This window comes from Neomonachus schauinslandi, chromosome 12 (genome assembly GCF_002201575.2).
Source record: "Neomonachus schauinslandi chromosome 12, ASM220157v2, whole genome shotgun sequence".
Taxonomy (NCBI): Eukaryota; Metazoa; Chordata; class Mammalia; order Carnivora; family Phocidae; genus Neomonachus; species Neomonachus schauinslandi.
The window spans coordinates 33913327-33932360 of NC_058414.1; the positions used below are offsets into that span (position 1 = coordinate 33913327).

At 37.1% G+C, this 19034-nt stretch overlaps 1 protein-coding gene across 2 annotated transcripts in view; it reads left to right on the top strand.

Moving 5' to 3' along the window:
* Window positions 1-19034, top strand: part of CDK14 (cyclin dependent kinase 14) — a 546170-nt gene that overhangs the window by 305191 nt on the left and 221945 nt on the right. For both annotated transcript variants that reach the window (XM_021689620.1, XM_021689621.1), the window contains one exon: window positions 8764-8884. In XM_021689620.1, the coding sequence (XP_021545295.1) occupies window positions 8764-8884 (121 nt within the window). The remainder of the gene's footprint in view (window positions 1-8763; window positions 8885-19034) is intronic.

Sequence of the window (19034 nt, forward strand, 5' to 3'; positions counted from 1 at the left end):
TATAACCAAATGGCCTAAAAGCTCTGAGTAATATGTCTTGATTTAAGACTGATATCTTTATGATGAACTTAGTATGTTTCACCTCTAATTTTTTTTAATTTTTTAATTAACATATAATGTATTATTTGTTTCAGGAGTACAGGTCTGTGATTCATCAGTCTTAACACAAATCACAGCGCTCACCATAGTACATACCCTCCCCAGTGTCCATCACCCAGCCACCCAGTTCCTCCCACCGCCCTCCCCTCCAGCAACCCTCAGTTTGTTTCCTGAGATTAAGAGTCTCTTATGGCTTATCTCCCTCTCTGGTTTCATCTTGTTTCATTTTTCCCTCCCTTCCCCTATGATCCTCTGTCTTGTTTCTCAAAATCCTCCTATCAGTGAGATCATATGATACTTATCTTTCTCTGATTGACTTATTTCACTTAGCATAATCCCCTCTAGTTCCATCCACGTCATTGCAAATGGCAAGATTTCATTTTTTTGATGGCTGCATAATATTCCATTGTATCTATACACCACGTCTTCTTTATCCATTCATCTGTTGATGGACATCTAACTTTCCATAGCTTGGCTATTGTGGGCATTGCTGCTGTAAACATAGGGGTGCATGTGCCCCTTTGGGTCACTACATTTGTATCTTTGGGGTAAATACCCAGTAGTGCAATTGCTGGGTCGTAGTTATCTCTAATTTTTTTAAAATTGGGAAAAAGGGGCACCTGGGTGGCTCAGTCGGTTGAGCGTCCGACTCTTGATTTCGGCTCAGGTCATGATCCGAGTCATGAAATTGAGGCTCTGAGCTCAGTGGGGAGTCTGCTGGGACTCTTTCTCTCCCTCTGCCTCTGTCCCTCCCCCACTGCACCCTCTTTCTCTCTCTCTCAAATAAATAAATAAATCTTTAAAAAAATAAAATAAAAATTGAGAAAAAAATCAGCATGGATTAGGAAATTCATCAAAATTGCCAATTTAGTCAGATTATGAAATTCATTTTCTGTATTGTGTTGTCATCTGGCATTGGAATAATAACTATGGTTCTCATAAATGAGAAGCAGAAACTAGAAAACGAAATGTAAGCCAGTGAGCTGTGAAAATGATGTCACACTCTATTAGAAATGATTTCGCATTCTCTGTGAATGCGGATGTGATGTGAGGGGATCATTAAGGTGGAATTATTTACTTAAAGGCCTTTGAAGAATTTGAGCTTATATGATCTTCACACATTTAATTTTAGTAATATTTTCTTAGGATCACTGAATTTTTATACGTGGATGGGCTCAAAGTTTCCTTAGTCTGACCCACGGGTCAGCAAAACTTTTCCTTAAAGGGCCAGATACTAAATGTAGCCCATGGGTTCTAGTCTCTGCCAGCTACTCAGCTCTGCTGTTTAGTGCAAAAATAGCAGCAGAAGATATGTGAATGAACGGGTGTATCTGTGTTCCAGCAAAATTTATTTACAAAAACAGGTAGTCAGCTCACAGGCGCTTGAGGAATCTGATCTCAGCCCTTTTATTTTACACATAACATAGCGAGCAAGCTTACGTGACTAAACCAAGGAGACACAACTAACTAGTTAATGTCAGAACCACTATCAGGCATTTAGTTTTTTCATATCACAAGTCTTTCAATATGCAGGCTAATGCTCTGATAACAACAGCACATTGCTCATATGGTATTCAGCCGAAGGATTCTCACGGTTTGGTCTTACCATCATCAAATCTATTAGTTTCATTTAAAGCAGTATTTCCCAGGGCGCCTGGGTGGCTCAGTCGGTTAAGCGACTGCCTTCGGCTCAGGTCATGATCCTGGAGTCCCGGGATCGAGTCCCGCATCGGGCTCCCTGCTCGGCGGGGAGTCTGCTTCTCCCTCTGACCCTCCTCCCTCTCATGCTCTCTGTCTCTCATTCTCTCTCTCAAATAAATAAATAAAATCTTTAAAAATAAATAAATAAATAAAGCAGTATTTCCCAGAGAGGTATATTGTTTTTAACTTCTATACAAAATAGAAAATAAAATTTTCCTATATATGAAATTTAAGTATTTGAATATTTTCTATTTTTTAAAGATTTTTTTAAATTCAATTAGCCAGCATATAGTACATCATTAGTTTTTGATATAATGTCCAATAATTCATTAGTTGTGTATAACACCCAGTTCTTACCACATCATGTGCCCTCCTTACTGCCCATCACCCAGTTACCCCATCTCCCCATCCACCTCCCTATCGGCAACCCTCAGTTTGTTTCCCGGAGTCAAGAGTCTTTTTTACTTATTTATTTGAGAGAGAGAGAGAGAGAGAGAGCATGAGCAGGGGGGAGGAGCAGAGGGAGAGGGAGAGACTCCCCACTGAGCAGGGAGTCAGATGCCCTGATCCCACGGCCCTGAGATCATGACCTGAGCCGAAGGCAGACGCTTAACCAACTGAGCCACCCAGGCATCCCTGAATATTTTCTTTGTTTTTAGAATGTCTATATTAAAATACTGTGATCGTTTCTGTTATTTAAAATGCAAGATGAAAAAATCTGTGCCCTTTAGGATAGATAGTAATTATGCATAATTTATTAACTTTAAAAATTCAAAGATAATTAAATAAAATCAGAGCAAAATAAAATATTGCCTTAACATCTTTAAATGTCTTCTGCACTTAATTTCACTTTATAAGAATTTATTTTCAAGAATACTATTATTCAGTTGAAAGACTAACAATTGCCAATCAAAACATTCTTAAGGGTTTTTGGAATCCTGCAAAGACTAGCTTCTGTTAAAATAGAAATCTGGACAGAAAGGAAAACAAAGATGTTTCATCAAAGGAAAGAAAAGGATATTATAATTGTAATCCCAAAACTTTTTTTTTCTACTTTAAACAATACCATGTGATATTAAATGTATGAAAATACCTTCAAATACCCACATTTCCTGCTTCCTATGATGGCAAAAATGGGCAAGGGGATTGGAAGAAGTCCAACTTTCATAGTGCTTCTAGAGAAAGATTGGGCATTGAAGTCTTTTATTATTTTTTACATTGAAGAGTATCCCAACTAAATTTTAATTTTCAATTAAATTAATTTCAGCAAATATAGTTCATTATTGTCTAAAATGTATTTTGAAATTGATAACTTTTGCCATGGACAGACTTGAGGTTAGTGTAACAATCCAGCAAGAGATGAGGATGACCTAGGGAGGAAGAAAAGAGGGAAATTATAAAGTAAAATCTGTTGAATTTTGTAATTTTGTAAATGGAAGGAGCCTTCAATGAAATAAGCCCCCTGGCTTCGGTGAATGGATGGATGGTGATGTTTAGTGGTGAGTTCTAGAACACTGGAAGAGAGAACATTAGTTGGAGAATTGGGGGCAGGAAGAATGTTTGTGATACCCATGTAAGATCTACATGGACTTTTTTTTGAATAAAAATCTAAAGTTTTAGGGGAAGATTGATGCTAGAGATATTTATTTGGGATCATTAGCATGTAGAGAGTAACCGAAGCCATGGGAGTAAATAGTGTCACCCAGGAAAACTTGCCAAGTGCAAAGGGAAGAGGTTGAATCCAGAACTCTGGAGGACACCAGAAGAAAATACTTTTGTTTTGTTTTGTGTGATGGTTGTTTATCGATACATTCTAGGAGCAGCAGTAAAGAATTTTCAGAATGTTTTAGCACATCATAAGATATTAATATAAATCCTCTAGGAGGAAGAGGACTCCATTAAACATTTATATGAGAAAAGACATTTCTGACCAGTTCCCAGGACTGTGGAAAAGAAAAAAAATATATATATATATATATATATAAAAGCCTTCCTCCACCCTTCCTCTATGGACTGGCACATGGAATAGAGAAGTCTTTTCCTTTCCACCTTTCCAGCCTCACTGCTAGATGGTAAAATATTACCCAAGTATTTCGTGTCTGTTTGGAATCAAGTTGTGAAGAACGGAGCTGCTCTCCTAGAAATGTTGATTTTGTCATTAAGAGCAAGACTCTTTTTCTGATTGTTTAGTTTGGGGAATGAGGAATGTTGAGAGAGAGGTATGGGAGTTGCTCTAATATAAACACAAAACTACTGACAAGGGCAAAACAGTGGCACATCCTCTGGGAAATGGTGGAGCCTATTCCTTATAGCATATTTCAGTTGAGTTTTGCAAATTCATCTAGTTTTTGCCATTATTCCACTTAATTAGAAAGAAACAAGTCATTGTTGTCAGTTCTTTCTCAATTCCTTGGTTGAAGAATTGAGCAGAGACATGGGAATTATCATTTTTTTTTAAAGATTTATTTATTTATTTGAGAGAGCGAGAATGAGAGAGAGAGAGAGAGAGAGAGTACATGAGTGGGGGAGGGTCAGAGGGAGAAGCAGGCTCCTCGCTGAGCAGGGAGCCCGATGCGGGACTCGATCCAGGGACTCCAGGATCATGACCTGAGCCGAAGGCAGTCGCTTAACCAACTGAGCCACCCAGGCGCCCGGGAATTATCATTCTTGAACCCCTATCCTAGGTTTAGCGATTTTCTTCATAGAATTAGAGGTTACTCAATCCCTAGTCAATCTTACCGCGTGCACAAGGGATGCATTGGAATTTGAAAGAATAATTAGATGTGCACAGAATATAAAATCTAACATGTATCTGTGTACAGCTAAAAGAACTTTTACTGTTTTTGGAAACTGAAACGGTTTACTAGTGAAATGCATTTACTCCTGGACTCATGGCATATTTCCCGTATTGACAATGCAGGTGGCTGTAGGCACTTGTGGTTGGGGTCATGTTGAGTTCCTGTAGGACATTTTTATGCCTAGTGAGGAATGGGATAGCCCCGGATCTGAAGCCTGTGGACAAATGTGAGCTGGAGATCAAATCTTGTGAGAAATCACCTATGGATGACATTAAAACATGGCATTAGCCACAGTTACCTGTACACACTTGAGAAAGCCCTGGTTTGACTTTATAACCCTAGACAAAACCAGCAGTTAAGGGGCAGATGGGGGAAGATCCCAGGAGACCAAGCCACTCCTGTTCACTTTTCTATGTCTGAGAAGTCAAAGGAGTAAATTTAAAAGAAGGGGAGTAGCCAACAGTGCCCATTGCAGCTTTGAGAACTATTAGGTAAGGCCTGAAGGGTGTGCATTGGTTGATGCTAAACAACTAGTCTGTTTAGGACAGATGTTGGAAGCATTATCAAATGATTTATTTTGTGCCCCTGCCAGAGGGTAGAAGCAGGCTCAGGGTGGCAGCCGATGTTCAATCGCCATCTTAGAGAGATAAAGTAAAGGAATTCTTTCATTGGGTAAAAAGTTAATTATGAAGCTTAACTCTTCTGGAAATCTAAGATTCTTCTGTGCTAGCTAGTATCAAGGTTGCCCAACTTTGAATAATTGGCAATAGGGTTTGAACAGCAGGATTTTTTAGTCTCCTCTAGGGTTTCTCATGAGTTAGAAATGGTAACCTGTTAAAGTGGGATACTCTGATTTGTTCTGTAAGCCATTTTTTTTATTTTTTTTAAAGATTTTATTTATTTATTTGAGAGAGAGAGAATGAGAGACAGAGAGCATGAGAGGGAGGAGGGTCAGAGGGAGAAGCAGACTCCCTGCCGAGCAGGGAGCCTGATGCGCGGGACTCGATCCCAGGGACTCCAGGATCATGACCTGTGCCGAAGGCAGTCGCTTAACCAACTGAGCCACCCAGGCGCCCAAAGATCACCCTGTTCTGTAAGCCATTTTAGATGTGCATAGGAACACACACCCTTTCGTATGCACACACTCAGCCTAAACAGCAGCGTGCAAATAACCTGTACTCATCTGTTTAGCAATTCACTTTGCTTTTTGACTTTTAATTCAAACTAAACATTAGTATAAGAAGTTTTGATAATAACCCATGAACTTCATCCTTTTTAAAAGGTAGTGTGGCTCTCTTCCTGTACTGTAACCATAGCAACTGACAAGGAACAGAGAAAGAAAGCTTTCACACACGCTGTGCTAATTAATCCTGTCCTACAGTTTTCCTTCAGCTGGAGGATGCAGTTTAATAAATTCTGCATGAGTAAGTATGTTTTGATGCATGACTGTAAATACATGGCAATATCTTTACCAAAAATATTTATTAAAAATACAGTTATATATTCCTACTTGAAGGTATACTCTTTTTTTGATTCATTGCTTTAATAATTTGTTCCCTCCCTGAAAAATTTTGGGATCTATATATCTTTTTAACTGAACAGACATATTTTTAAGATGAAAGCCTTTTGTTTATCACCATATAGGACACCTTCCACAAGAAAATGTCTTAATTGACTATATTGAAGTGAGATGATAGAAGAGTTTTTCTCAAGCGATGCAAAGGAATATGTCTTAAAAATATAGTAACATTCTTTAGTATGACACATTAACATGCAAACCATTTTAAGAAACTGCCTTAGCACATTAAAAAGTTAGATATCGCAAACTCATTTTCACTCTTGATTTGGGAAGTTATATGACCCATATCAGTGGTGTTTGGGTAGTCCCTTGACCTAAACGTGTGGGAAGGAGGAGAATAATGGAAACAAAGAGCTTTTCCTTTTCATATTTTTCAGACATATTTAACCACTTTTACAAACTAATTTTCAGAGTAAACATACTTGACCTGAAATCACATAATTATTTAGATTTATACTATTTCTAGGTTATTTTGAAGTCTTGTTCTCTCTTTAAACTGGAAATACCACAGTTTTCTTTAACTAGCCTGGTCTTCTAAGCTGTTAAAGAAAATCTCAGAGTTTTTTCATTCTCCTATTCCTCTAGCCTAGCTTTCTGTCAGCAGGGCCTCAGAAAAACCAAGAGGATCCAGCCTGAATGTTTTTGGCATCCCATTTCACATGACAAGAGCATATGGAACGAGTCAGAACCAATTTCAAGGACTTGTACGTAGCTCTTTGGTCTCTGTATAGAAACATGCTCATTTGAGGAACTAAATCTTTTTTTTTATTATTTAATTTTATTTTATTATGTTATGTTAGTCACCATACATCATTAGTTTTTGATGTAGTGATCCATGATTCATTGTTCATTGTAACTAAATCTTTTGATGGGATTATTAAATTCTGGAAACACTTTACCATCCTGATTGTCCTATCTGTTTAGTTTTACCTGAATTTAGGTAGGTTAAAACGTTGTAGAGAAAAGTAGAGGTTACTATGGAAATCTATTATTAAATAGTTGTTCCATTCATGTGCAGAAAAGTAGGGTACCATATATATGTATGTATGTGTATAGTCTGTACATGTTAATATAGAATACTTATCAACATTAACCAATTTATAATATACCATTGTATTATTATAAAAACTGAATTGTAGAAAAAATTGAGTTACTGTAACCATAGCTGAATTAACTAGAAATTATTTGTCTCATCAGCTGTCCTATTAATTTTAACATTTTCATATAATACAGTAAAGGGAATATAAAGTGTTTAATAAACAGGAGAAAAATCATGTTCCTAAGTAGTACATAAAAATATACATAATCAACATTAAAAGGAATATGTAATGGTACATTTATTGTAAAAATGTTATATGTGCTTTGAGCCTCACAGTGATAAATAATACTTTTCACTTGTTATTAATGAACATACCCAGATAGAAAGCTATCACACGGATTTTTTTTCTTTTGAAAAAGAGCATCTACAGATTTTGTGATTTTTTAAAAGGAATTATATATTCATTGTAGAAAACTTGGGGAAAAAACCTTGAAAAATGTATTAAGTAAAGAAAAAAAACCGGAGGGGCGCTGGGGTGGCTCAGTCAGTTAGGCATCCAAGTTTTGATTTTGGCTCAGGTCATGATCTCAGCGTCATGAGATCAAACCTTATATCGTGTTCACGCTGGGTGCGGAGCCTGCTTAAGACTCTCTCTCTCCCTCTTCCTCTGCCCACCCCCTCCCCCAAGTAACAACAACAACAACAACAGAAAAGCCCAAAACTGGATAATCCCATTTTCCAGAGCTAACCACTAAACAAATAGTTTCTGCCAATCTTTTTTCTATGCTAAAGTATTTATGGTTATGAGGTCAAATTGCACGCAATCCTTCACTTAACATATTACTGTGACCATTTTCTCAATTTCTAAAATTCTTAGAAAACATTTCAATTTATTCTACGGTATCTCATCATCTCTATGTTCCAAATTTAACTATTCCTTTGTAGTTATTTATGTAGGTGGTTTTCAAATGAGTTTCCTGAACATTTCCCAGTAAGTATTTGTCAGAACACTGAAAGAAAAAGTAGTTTTGGGACAACCCTTTGAGAAAAACCTCATATTTTCTTCTTTCAGATTCATAATATATATTAGAGAAAGCAAGGGCACTAAAAATCTCACAGTATGAAGACCTGTTTTAACTTTTTAAACCATCTTTTCCCAAAATCATTTGACATTGGAATCTTTTCTCCTAATACTTACTTATAACCCATAGCACTAGGGTTTGATGAAACATTCTTCGGGAAGTCCAGGAGATTTCTAAGCTTCTGTGTAATGTCTAATAGTTTATGAATTGTTTGTTTACTTTCCTGGGATTTTATCAGGTTTATGATGCTTGATTAGGAAATATAAGTGACTATTGGTTATTAGCATTATTTGAAACAGGCCAGCAATGTACTTTCCCCAGCCTTTCTAGTAACATTGACAATGCATTTGTGATTCTGTATTACAGTGTCATGTTTGACCTTTTTAAAACTGTGAGCATTCGAATTTAAATTTCCTTGTTCTATTAATGCCTATTAAACTTCTTTGTGTTTCCTTTAATCCACAGGTCTTGCAAGAGCAAAATCCGTCCCTAGCCACACATACTCCAATGAAGTGGTTACCTTGTGGTACAGACCTCCAGATGTCCTCCTGGGCTCGACAGAATATTCCACCTGCCTTGACATGTGGTGAGAAATGGAAGATTTACTCTAGCTAATTTATCTGTAATGCGTGGTCTGGGTCATGCCTAGACAAACATTCTAACAGTTTGAATGAAGATTAATGGTGCAGGAGTGTTTGCCTGTGTGTGGTAGGATTGCTGGATTTAAAAAAAAAAAAACATGATTGGGAATATTCCCTAATCAGAGGCTCCCTTGCAGATGGTGTCTGGTAATGGTTCTTTTTTTTTTTTTAAGATTTTATTTATTTATTTGAGACAGAGAGAATGAGAGAGACAGAGAGCACATGAGAGGGGGGAGGGTCAGAGGGAGAAGCAGGCTCCCTGTCGAGCAGGGAGTCCGATGCGGGACTCGATCCAGGGACTCCAGGATCACGACCTGAGCCGAAGGCAGTCGCTCAACCAACTGAGCCACCCAGGCGCCCTGGTAATGGTTGTTGATGGACAGGGGCAGAGATATTTTTCTGTCAGTACAGTGATTTTTCTCCCTGAGGGTCTTATTTGTAGCTCTGTTTTATAACAAGGAGGCGTGTATCTCCAAACAGTAGTATGGGTTGGAAATAGAGAAAGTGTGTTTCAGTCAACAACAAAGCTCAGATTAAGTGGCCTGAAAATTTTGGTGTTACTGTTAGTCACTAAATTTGGTGTAGTACACTCTTGAGAACTTGGTACAAATTATCCAAAATGAAACAAAACAATTACTTTTTAAAAATATCACAGTAAGTTTAATTTCAATAGAGTCTGTTTCACACGATGGTTTAGCAAAACTTAAAAACCTGTTTAGGAGGCCCAAAGACTGACAAGATTTAATGCATAATTATTATTAATTATAAGGTATAATGAATTCCCGGAGTGCCTGGGTGGCTCAGTTGGTTAAAAGTCTGCCTTTGGCTCAGGTCATGATCCCAGGGTTCTTGTGTTGGGTTCCCCGCTTAGCGGTGAGTCTGCTTCTTTCTCTCCCTCTGCCCTTCTCCCCACCCACACTTGTGCTCCCTCTTTCTCTCAAATAAATAATTTTTTTAAAAAAATCTTGAAGTATAAAGTATAATGAGTTTCCAATCCAGTGTGATCTAAATCAAATAATCAAATAAGGGAATAATCTTATTTTTAGTAGTCAGGAAAGTCTTCCTAGAGACTTGAAAATGTCCTCTATTAATAGAAAAATCCCTTTTCTAGACCCACAGTTGTGTTCAAAGTAAAACGATTCACATTGCACTTGTGCTATTTTATCATAGGAATCTTCTTCCATGAATGATTATGCCCCCATATATGAAATTCAGTTACATGTTCTTACAATGTTTATGACCTCAATAAAACTTTAGCATGTGTTATGCATCTTCCTGCCATGTACTTACTTCACTGTTCTTCCCTCAGTAATCTTGGCTTTTAGTAAATTAGGCTGTAATGAGGCCTGGCATTTTTCCTGATGTTTTTGATCCAAACATTTTACAGTAAGAAAACAATCAAGTTCCTTGTGATGTAGGGCACAGTGTAGATTTTCTTAATTTAGGCTCCAGCAAACCACCCCCCTGCCACCAGGAGTAAGATTTCAGGATCTGTAAAGCCACTGAGAATATATGCAACATTTATGTACACGTGGATATATTTATTTTTATGGGGTGTAGATCTGTAGCTTTCAATAGAGCTATAAAAGAATCTGGGTCATCAAACAGCCTAAAATCTATTGTCATAAATTTTGTAATGCCTCATAATAAATCTAATACCAAGGTAATGCATATTCCAAAACACTGAGAATAAAGATGACCATCTATCATTAAGAAGCTGAGCCGATTCATTTTTCCATTACACTTTTTGGCTTTTTTTTAAAGATGGTTGTTCACACACTTAAATTTTTTTTTCCCCCCAAGAGTAAGCAGAGGCTTGGGCAAAAGAGGTATTTTGATCTTTAGTCATAATGGGGGAAAAGGTTGGAAATAAGGGTCAGTTATCAGAATATCGGTTACTACCTTTCTCATTCCCTACTTCCTTCCTGCCTTACAGTTGAGAGTTGGCTATACAAATAATCATTAGTTAATATTCTTGAGTTATGGAGTGTTTTTATTTTTTGAGTATGAAAATTCTTGGTTGTCTTTTAGTGAGGTCGGTTAAGGACTCTGCTAATAGAACATAGTTTGGAAATATTTGTGACTTGGAGACAGTTTTGTCTTAGTGCTTGGCAGTTAAGTCTCTACACTCATAATCAGAAGAAGCTGTTTTTTATACATTAGTGGCTAATTTTTTCCAAACCTTTAAAAGTGCTCTTTAAAGTACAAAGAACCACATGGATTTTGACTTGCTGATATGCCTGTTTCTGATATATGGTATTTGATTTCCGCCCACCCATCCTTTTTTTCTTTAATGTGTGTCTGCATGTGTGTGTGTGTGTGTGTTCATCCTCTTGAAGAAGGCTTAGGTTCTTTCTGCCTATTTGCTTTAAACAGAGACATAATGAAGCATAAAAAGAAGACTGTTATTTAAGTGGAAGGTAGGAAAACTGATACAAAATAGAAGACCCCAAATGCCCTTTTGTCTGCATGCCAAGATTATTCATTGCCAAAACCAAATAGTAAATGTGTTGTGTTTGAGCAGTTCCCATGCTTATTGGCTTTCCATTTTCAAGCCCTAAAATCTGAGTTCTGTCTATGCCATTCCTGTCATTCTGACTCTGATTTCATTCCAAGCCATTTTCTAAAAGCCATTTTGTTATTATTCTGTAAGTCTGAGAAAATGTATGTATTTTTCCGGTTAGAAGTTCACAGGCACTGATTTTTGCATAATCAATGACATCGATGCTGGGTATTCACAGAACTAGATATGGGACTATAATTGAGTCATGGCTCAGCTGCACCAAAGAGAAGTGCAAATATGAATGCATGGACAATAGCGGGGAGGCAGGTGGTAGTGGGTTCAGGCTATTTTTACAGTTCATTTACCATCCTGGGGCAGTAGGGTAGTAACTAAAAACTAACGATCCCTGCACAGTGTTACATTTCCCAGTTTTCTGTTTGAATAGCCACAGGCAATAAAAATATTAATGAAGACACATATGCATTAACGTTGGCAGCAAGTGATGGAAAATCAGAGCTCGCCATGTGATGATTTACTGCTCTAGGTCTCCAGCACTGTGGCAGTGTGGAAATATACATGCAGTTCGAGAACTCAGCAGGAAATGTAGGTTTTTGATACCTTTGTCTCCCTCCGTGAAGGAGGATTTAAGCAGAGGAATCAAACTGGACATTGTCTCACGTATAACTTCTCTTAATTCTTGGATTTTATAACTCTTTGAAAGTCAAGGCATAGGAAATCATCTTTAAGCTTCAAAACCAAAAGGCTTATGAAGGACTGAGAACCACATTATGAGAAGTGCCAATGTGAAAAGCAGCTTATCTGTGTAGTTCCTCCCCCGCCAGGGAGTTCTGCTCTAGCTGTCGAGGTCATTGCTCTAAATGAGCTTTAGGTTTTTTTATAGAAGCTCAGAAATATGTTTGGAGTGGCATTTGTTTTCTCAAGCGGAAGGTCACTTGGGATTATTTTAAGGGATTAATTTGTAACATATGGTGACTAATGTAGCTAATAAATAATAGTATCTCATCAACATCACAGTGCTTCTGGGGGCCACGCTGTGTAGTGGCCCTACCTTGTGGCCCTACCCAACACAATGTGTGAAGAATGAGAGCGCACAAGTCTCTTCCTTTCATCATCTTTTTAGAAGCTAATTAACATATTAACTATGCTTGTCAAAATGTGGGGCAAATCATTTATAAATAAGCCTGTCAAATGTAATGAGATGCATATTAAATCATTCTTTTCTCTATTACGTCTCTGATTTAAGATTAAAATTAATTTTTTTAACATTGTAGCAGCTGGATGGTTAGAAAAAGATTTCCATACCAGTCTTGATATATAGAAAAATGACTGCTTCTAAATTGATTCTGCAAAAATCAGTAAAGAAATTACCTATTTATTGAGTATTATAAGGCCATTTAGCATTGATTTCTACTAAATAAGACTAATCACCATACATATTGGCAATGTATGGAGTTCTGCCATCATCCTTAATGACCACTCCTGAACCAAGGAAATTTATGTAATAAAATAAGATTTCCTAGGACTCCGGTTTGTTTACCACTGTTTTAAGAGAGAGAATCATAAATGAGTTCTGCTGTAGCCCCCACCCAGAATATAAATTTGTTCTATCTGAGGTTCTGTCTTGAGTAACTGAGTGACAGTAATAATAGTAATGGAGTCTTAAGAAACAGTAATCATAATAGTAACAATAATAGATATCTTATTGGACACAAACTGGATTCTAAGTTTCTCTTATGCATTTTTATCTTATATATTTTAATTACTATCCTGCACCATTATACAGTGGAAGAAAACAAAACACAGAGAGACTAAATAAGATAGTAAAGTTCATTTAGTTAGTAAATAGAGGTAACATGCAAATTTAGGGCTAACTCACTGCAAAGCCCTTTCTTTTTACACCATATTACATAATCTCTTCTTAAGATGATTTCTAAGAAACTGGTTTTTATTTTACTGGTAAAGTGATTCTAAAACACAAATACGGTAAAATTCCATTTTTATAGTTTAGGTTATGCTCTGAGTCATTTTGGATCCTTTACGTGCTTTGAATAAAGTAGGTGGCCTTCACTCTCACTCAGCTGGTTTATGGACTGCCTTTCTCCACTCACGTCAGTGTTCTGTATCATATAGTTTTATTCAAGGAGGAATTTCTTTGAAATAAACTTATGATGTGAATCACTGGATTGAATGCATTTTCATGAGACCAGTATCGATGCTGGCATGTATTTTCCGAACTCTTAAACATTACTCACTCACCACTGCTGCTAAAATGAATGAATCCATTTAAAAAAGAATGGTAGTCGGGCACCTGGGTGATGCAGTCAGTTGGGTGTCCAGCTCAGGACGTGATCTCAGGGTCATGCTCTCAGGGTCCTGAGATTGAGCCCTGCATCCGGCTCCATACTCAGTGTGGAGTCTACTGAAGACTCTCTCTCCCTCTCCCTTTGTCCTTCCCTACCACTCTCTCTTTCTCCTTCTCTCTCTCTGACAAATAAATCTTTAAGAAAATAAAAATAAATTTAAAAAAGAATGGTAGGAGAATGAGAATTTGAGTTCAGGAGCTACATAAAGTCATCTGTCTGTCAACATTATTTACACATTTTCTTATTAATCAGTTCATAAGACCAGAGAGGATTCAAATTAGTCACTGTCAAAAGTAACAACTCTTTAAGAGCTCTTGAGAGCTGCTCAAATAATACATGACCCAAGTGACTTGTTGATGTAGCTGCTGACGATGCCATAGAACATAATAAAAGAACAGGGCTTAGTCAGACAGGCATCTAGGGGGTTGAAAGCTGAGCTCATGAGGCAACCTAGTTTCTGCCCCATTTCTACTACTGGAGTCCCTTAAAATTAGGAAGACCACGTAGTATAGCATCCATACCAGGATACTTTTGAAAGTTAATAGTTGTTCTGCTGGGGCAATAGGTGTAAAACAGAGATTTAACTGTGGCATGTGGCCATCTTTGTCATAAAGCACTAGACAATAATTTGCTAAATACTAGTTGTCAGAAGAGCCTTAATGCATATAAGTGCTTAATTCAGACCTAAGGACTGCTGGCTACAAACTCAAGATTCCTAGCAGAAAACTTCTATTACATTGCTTAATAACGAATTATTTCCAAAAGTGCAATTCTTGAATATTAGATTATTATGGCATTAGAGAGTGGCTGCCAAAGTGTTGAATTTAGCAGTGGCTTTGGAGTGCAAAGGAACCAGTTCTATTTCTCTATCAAAAGCTTAGCATGGTTATGGTTTTTACATCCCCTGTTTGTCTATCAGTGTGTGTTTATGAGAGAAACAGTGTATGTGTGTTTTTAATGGATATGTTCGGTCATTTATAAGTGATAATTTAACTGAATAATATATACAATGAGGCCTTACATGTAGTCTTCACTACTAAATATTTTAAAAATAAATTAAAATTTCCCTATTTTTGTCAAAGTTGCAAAGCAAATGGCTACCCACAAACTGATTTTTGGGCAATATTTGAGTAGCCAATCACAATGACTAAGTTTCACAATATTAAGAAAGCACTTGGTGTATTCAGCTACCTCACTGGTTTGTGAGAATTGCAAGAGATGGTTGATTGTGAAATTCCTTAGGAAATCTAAAAGTCCACAAATGCTGAGAATAGTTTTCTTATCAGCTCTTAATATATTAATCAGCTAACCCAAATATATTGCATTTCTATTGAAGTATTGCATCCAAGGGTGCTCCAAGATATATAAAAGAAATGGAAGATTCTACATTTTGTTTTAGGGAGATTAACATACTGTTTGTATCTAGAGAATTAGAGAGAAATTTTGGCCCAGAATGTTCTCATCTTACCTTTGTGTGTTTCTATGTGTTGTGTGTTTAATTTGGAAGTATCAAATCAAGCCCTCCAAATTTAGAGAACATTGGATGTACACTAGCACCTTTTATGTGTTAATTTGTGTATTTACTCATGTAGGAATTAGAAATCAGTTCTCTAATCACATAACTAGCAGTGGTTTGCTGTGTAAAGGAGAGGCAAAGTTGTAGTAGAAAACACATTGAAAGCCTAAATTAGGTTCTGTCTCTGCCACACCTTACCTGTGTGATTTTGGTTAACCAAATCCCTTAACTATCCTTATCTTTAGTTTCCAAATCAGAAATCTATTTCAGGTATAACCAACAACTCATAGCCACCACCACAGTAATACTAGCAAAGATCATAATCCCCTGCCTCACCTATACTTAACCAGAAGCAAGTACTTCCAGCTCTTTTAGTATCTACCTCCATATGTCTTAAGTTGTTTATATTGCTGTTTATTGATTTATTATTTTAGACAGTATCTACTAAGTAGGTGTTATGGTAGATGAGGATTTAATTTTCTTCCGTCACCCATCCCCCATTCCACCTTCACCCCAAGCTCCCAGTAAAGAATCTCTATCACATTTTGATACATTAATATGTAAATATTATTCATGGTAAGTCAAGTAATATTCATGATTATGTGTCCTCCTTGTAGAATCTTTTGCTTTTCCTGGACTTTATGGTTGTCTCTGATTTTTATTAGTTTAGTTGTCTTTGTTCCTATTGTTCATTATTTATAGGTGTAAAATATTTGTCAATTACCTACGAAAAAATATTTTCCAAATGCTCAAACACATCAGCAAATCTATCTATACCATTTAATTTTCTTGGCATCACCCTCCCTCAACTTTTTCTTTGAAAATTTCCTCTCAGCTCTTTGATTCCTTGTGTTAGCAGAGCTGAATATCTGTCATGTTGTGACTTCCATTTGCCCCTCTAGTATTGTTGTAGGTCCTAAGATGGTTATTTGTTTCTCTCCAAATCTGTTCTCTACCCATTTGTTCCCTGTCCTATGTCCTGGATGGCTAACCCCTATGCAGTACATCCTCCAAGCTGCCTTGGCTTCTGGTTTCCAGTTGGGTTCAGGCAATGGACAGGGAAAAGAAGGAGATTGAATATTCTTCCCTAATTCTTTTCTTTAGCCCACATTTCTGGAAATGACTGACTATAACTTCTGTGGGTAAACCCTTCTTCTGTGGCTCTAGCTGTCAATAGATTCCACTAACACTTGACCTTTTTAATTCTAGGGGTAATAATGGCTATTAGTTCTAAGGTAGGTAATGGCTTCCTGCTGTTGCTAGCCTCTTAGTGTTTTAATATGTCTTATTGGTTCCCTTACACCTCTGTAAGTAGTCACCTCATTAAAGTCTGTTCTGAGTTAGATTCATTTTCCTTCTGGACCTTTACTGGTTCCAGATTCCCTATTTCCTGGATTCCATGTCTTCCTTCTTTAGTATACTCAAAAAGAATGCATTACAGATACAATTTTCAAATTCTTAGTTTTCTGAAAATGTCTTTATTCCACTCTCACACATGATTGATAAACTTTGGCTGAGAATATAATTAGGTTTTTCTTCCCCCTCAGAATTTTGAATGCATTACTTAATTTCTTTAGCGCTTCTGCTATTGTTGCTGAGAAATCTGATTCTATTCTTATTCGCAGTCATTTGTATGCCCCCTCATACTTTTTCTCTGGAAAATATTAGACTCTTCTAATCCTGATATTCTGAAATTTGATGATAATGTCCTTTGATTGTTTTTTTTTTGTTTTTTTTTTTTTTGCATTGGTGCCACGTAGATTCTCTTCAATATAAAGACATAGTTCTTAGAAAAGTTCTTGAATTTTTTTAAATGATTTATTTCCTTCCATCTTCTCTGTTTTCACTTTTGGGAAAATTTGTAATAGTTTGATATTGAAGCTCCTAACTTAATGCACAATTTTTAAAAACATTTTCTCTCTTATTTTACAACTTTTTATCTTTCAAACTTTCCATCTTTTCTTAAAAAATTTTAATTACCATATATATAAGTGCCCACTTCCTATTCCTCTGGGTTCTGTTGGAAGCTTTCCTTAAATATGGGGTTGGGAGGACTCCTTGGCTGTCCATTTATTTTTATAAATGAGGCACTATAATTCTGTATGTATACGTAGGGGGCACCAGTTGACTGGTAAGTTTATTATATATTGTTCAGTCAAAAAGCTGGACTTTTCAATGGGAGATCCATACATGCCAGTGTCTGAAGGCCTAGTCTTTGTTCTTCCTCACATGCTGATTCCTGGCATCCAGCATCCTAAGGCAGGACAGGAGAGGGGAGCTGATGGTCACACAGGCCAGTAAACATATTTTTCACTTAATTTCCCTTTTCTCAGCTCTGTGCCTCACCCTGATCTCTTTTATTCTCAATTTGAGGCCTTTTGTTTTTAATTTCTCCAGGGAATAAACACTCAGTGCCCTGCTGGTGGGTTGGGATGGAAGATGGTCAGAGAAGGCCTATGGGTCATTTGCTTTGTGCAGACTTCCAGGTCTCCACTCTATTTCCGGTTGCAGACTCATCTTCACCCTTTCTAGAACCTGTATCTCCCAGTGCTGAGCCTTTTCTGAGTTGTCCTAAGTAAATAATCTGACTATAACTTGAAGTTGTAACTGCCTGCGGTCAGCCTCGATTTGCCACAGCTTCATCCACATCCTCTGAAAAAAAGTTCTCTCTCATCCACTGATGTTTCCTCATCTATTTATTTTGTCCTTGTTGAAAATTTTATTCCTTAATTCACACTTTGGTCACTTTGGGGAGGGAGAGGGCGTCTGTGCACATTTTGCCCATGTCCTACTGTTGTTGGGAATTTAATATTCATGGCTTTAACTAGGGACAGTTGACTGCTAAGATCCTTGCCCTGTAGAAATTTGTGATTTTGCTTGGACACAGATGTGAGTTGTAGGTGCTAATGGGTGGGAGCCAATCAAACAGCACAGTGCAGGCTGGAGCCTCTTGACTGCCAGGACTTAGTGTGACAGTGGACATTTGTCATCCTTACCACTAAACTGTTAGTGACATATGACAACTTTAGTCATGAAAACAAACTTAAAAAGAAAGCCATATGCTTTTTGAGGAGCTGGTGATGAAAGGGAATAGAATGTGAAGTGATGGTTGTTAAAAAGACAAAAATTGTACACGAATTTAAAGAATTGGCTGCAGAAAGCAGTCCTTTGCATCCATGGCCTGTGTGGATGCAACATAAGCTTGCCCTTAAAACAAGCAAAAGCAATTAGTGAAACTCTTCCAACAAGTGTTCCAGTCAGTATAAAGTTTCTAATCCAATGAAGGTGAAAGGGTGGACTGTTAATTTATGTGTACAGGCAAGATATGATTGAATGGAAATGTAACCGGGGAGCAACTGGGAGCTTGTATAAGCATCACTGTGTGACTGTAGTTAGTAAAGGGATTTGGATGTCTACTTCGTACTGTTCATTGAACGATGGAAGTGGGGACTTCTGTACTGTTGTGACATTTGCAAATTAATTCCTCAGGACACACTGCATTATCTGGAGTGTACTTTAATCAAGAGCCACATTTTCATTTACTGGTATTCTGCTGTGTGAATTAATATAACTTAAATTTACTAGTGGCTTTCTTAATTTTAGACACTGTATTATATAACTGAGAAATTTAGATTTTTTTTTTTTCAGTTTTGTTCTTCAAATGCAGCGTCCTTAGATTCCTATTAGGTGTC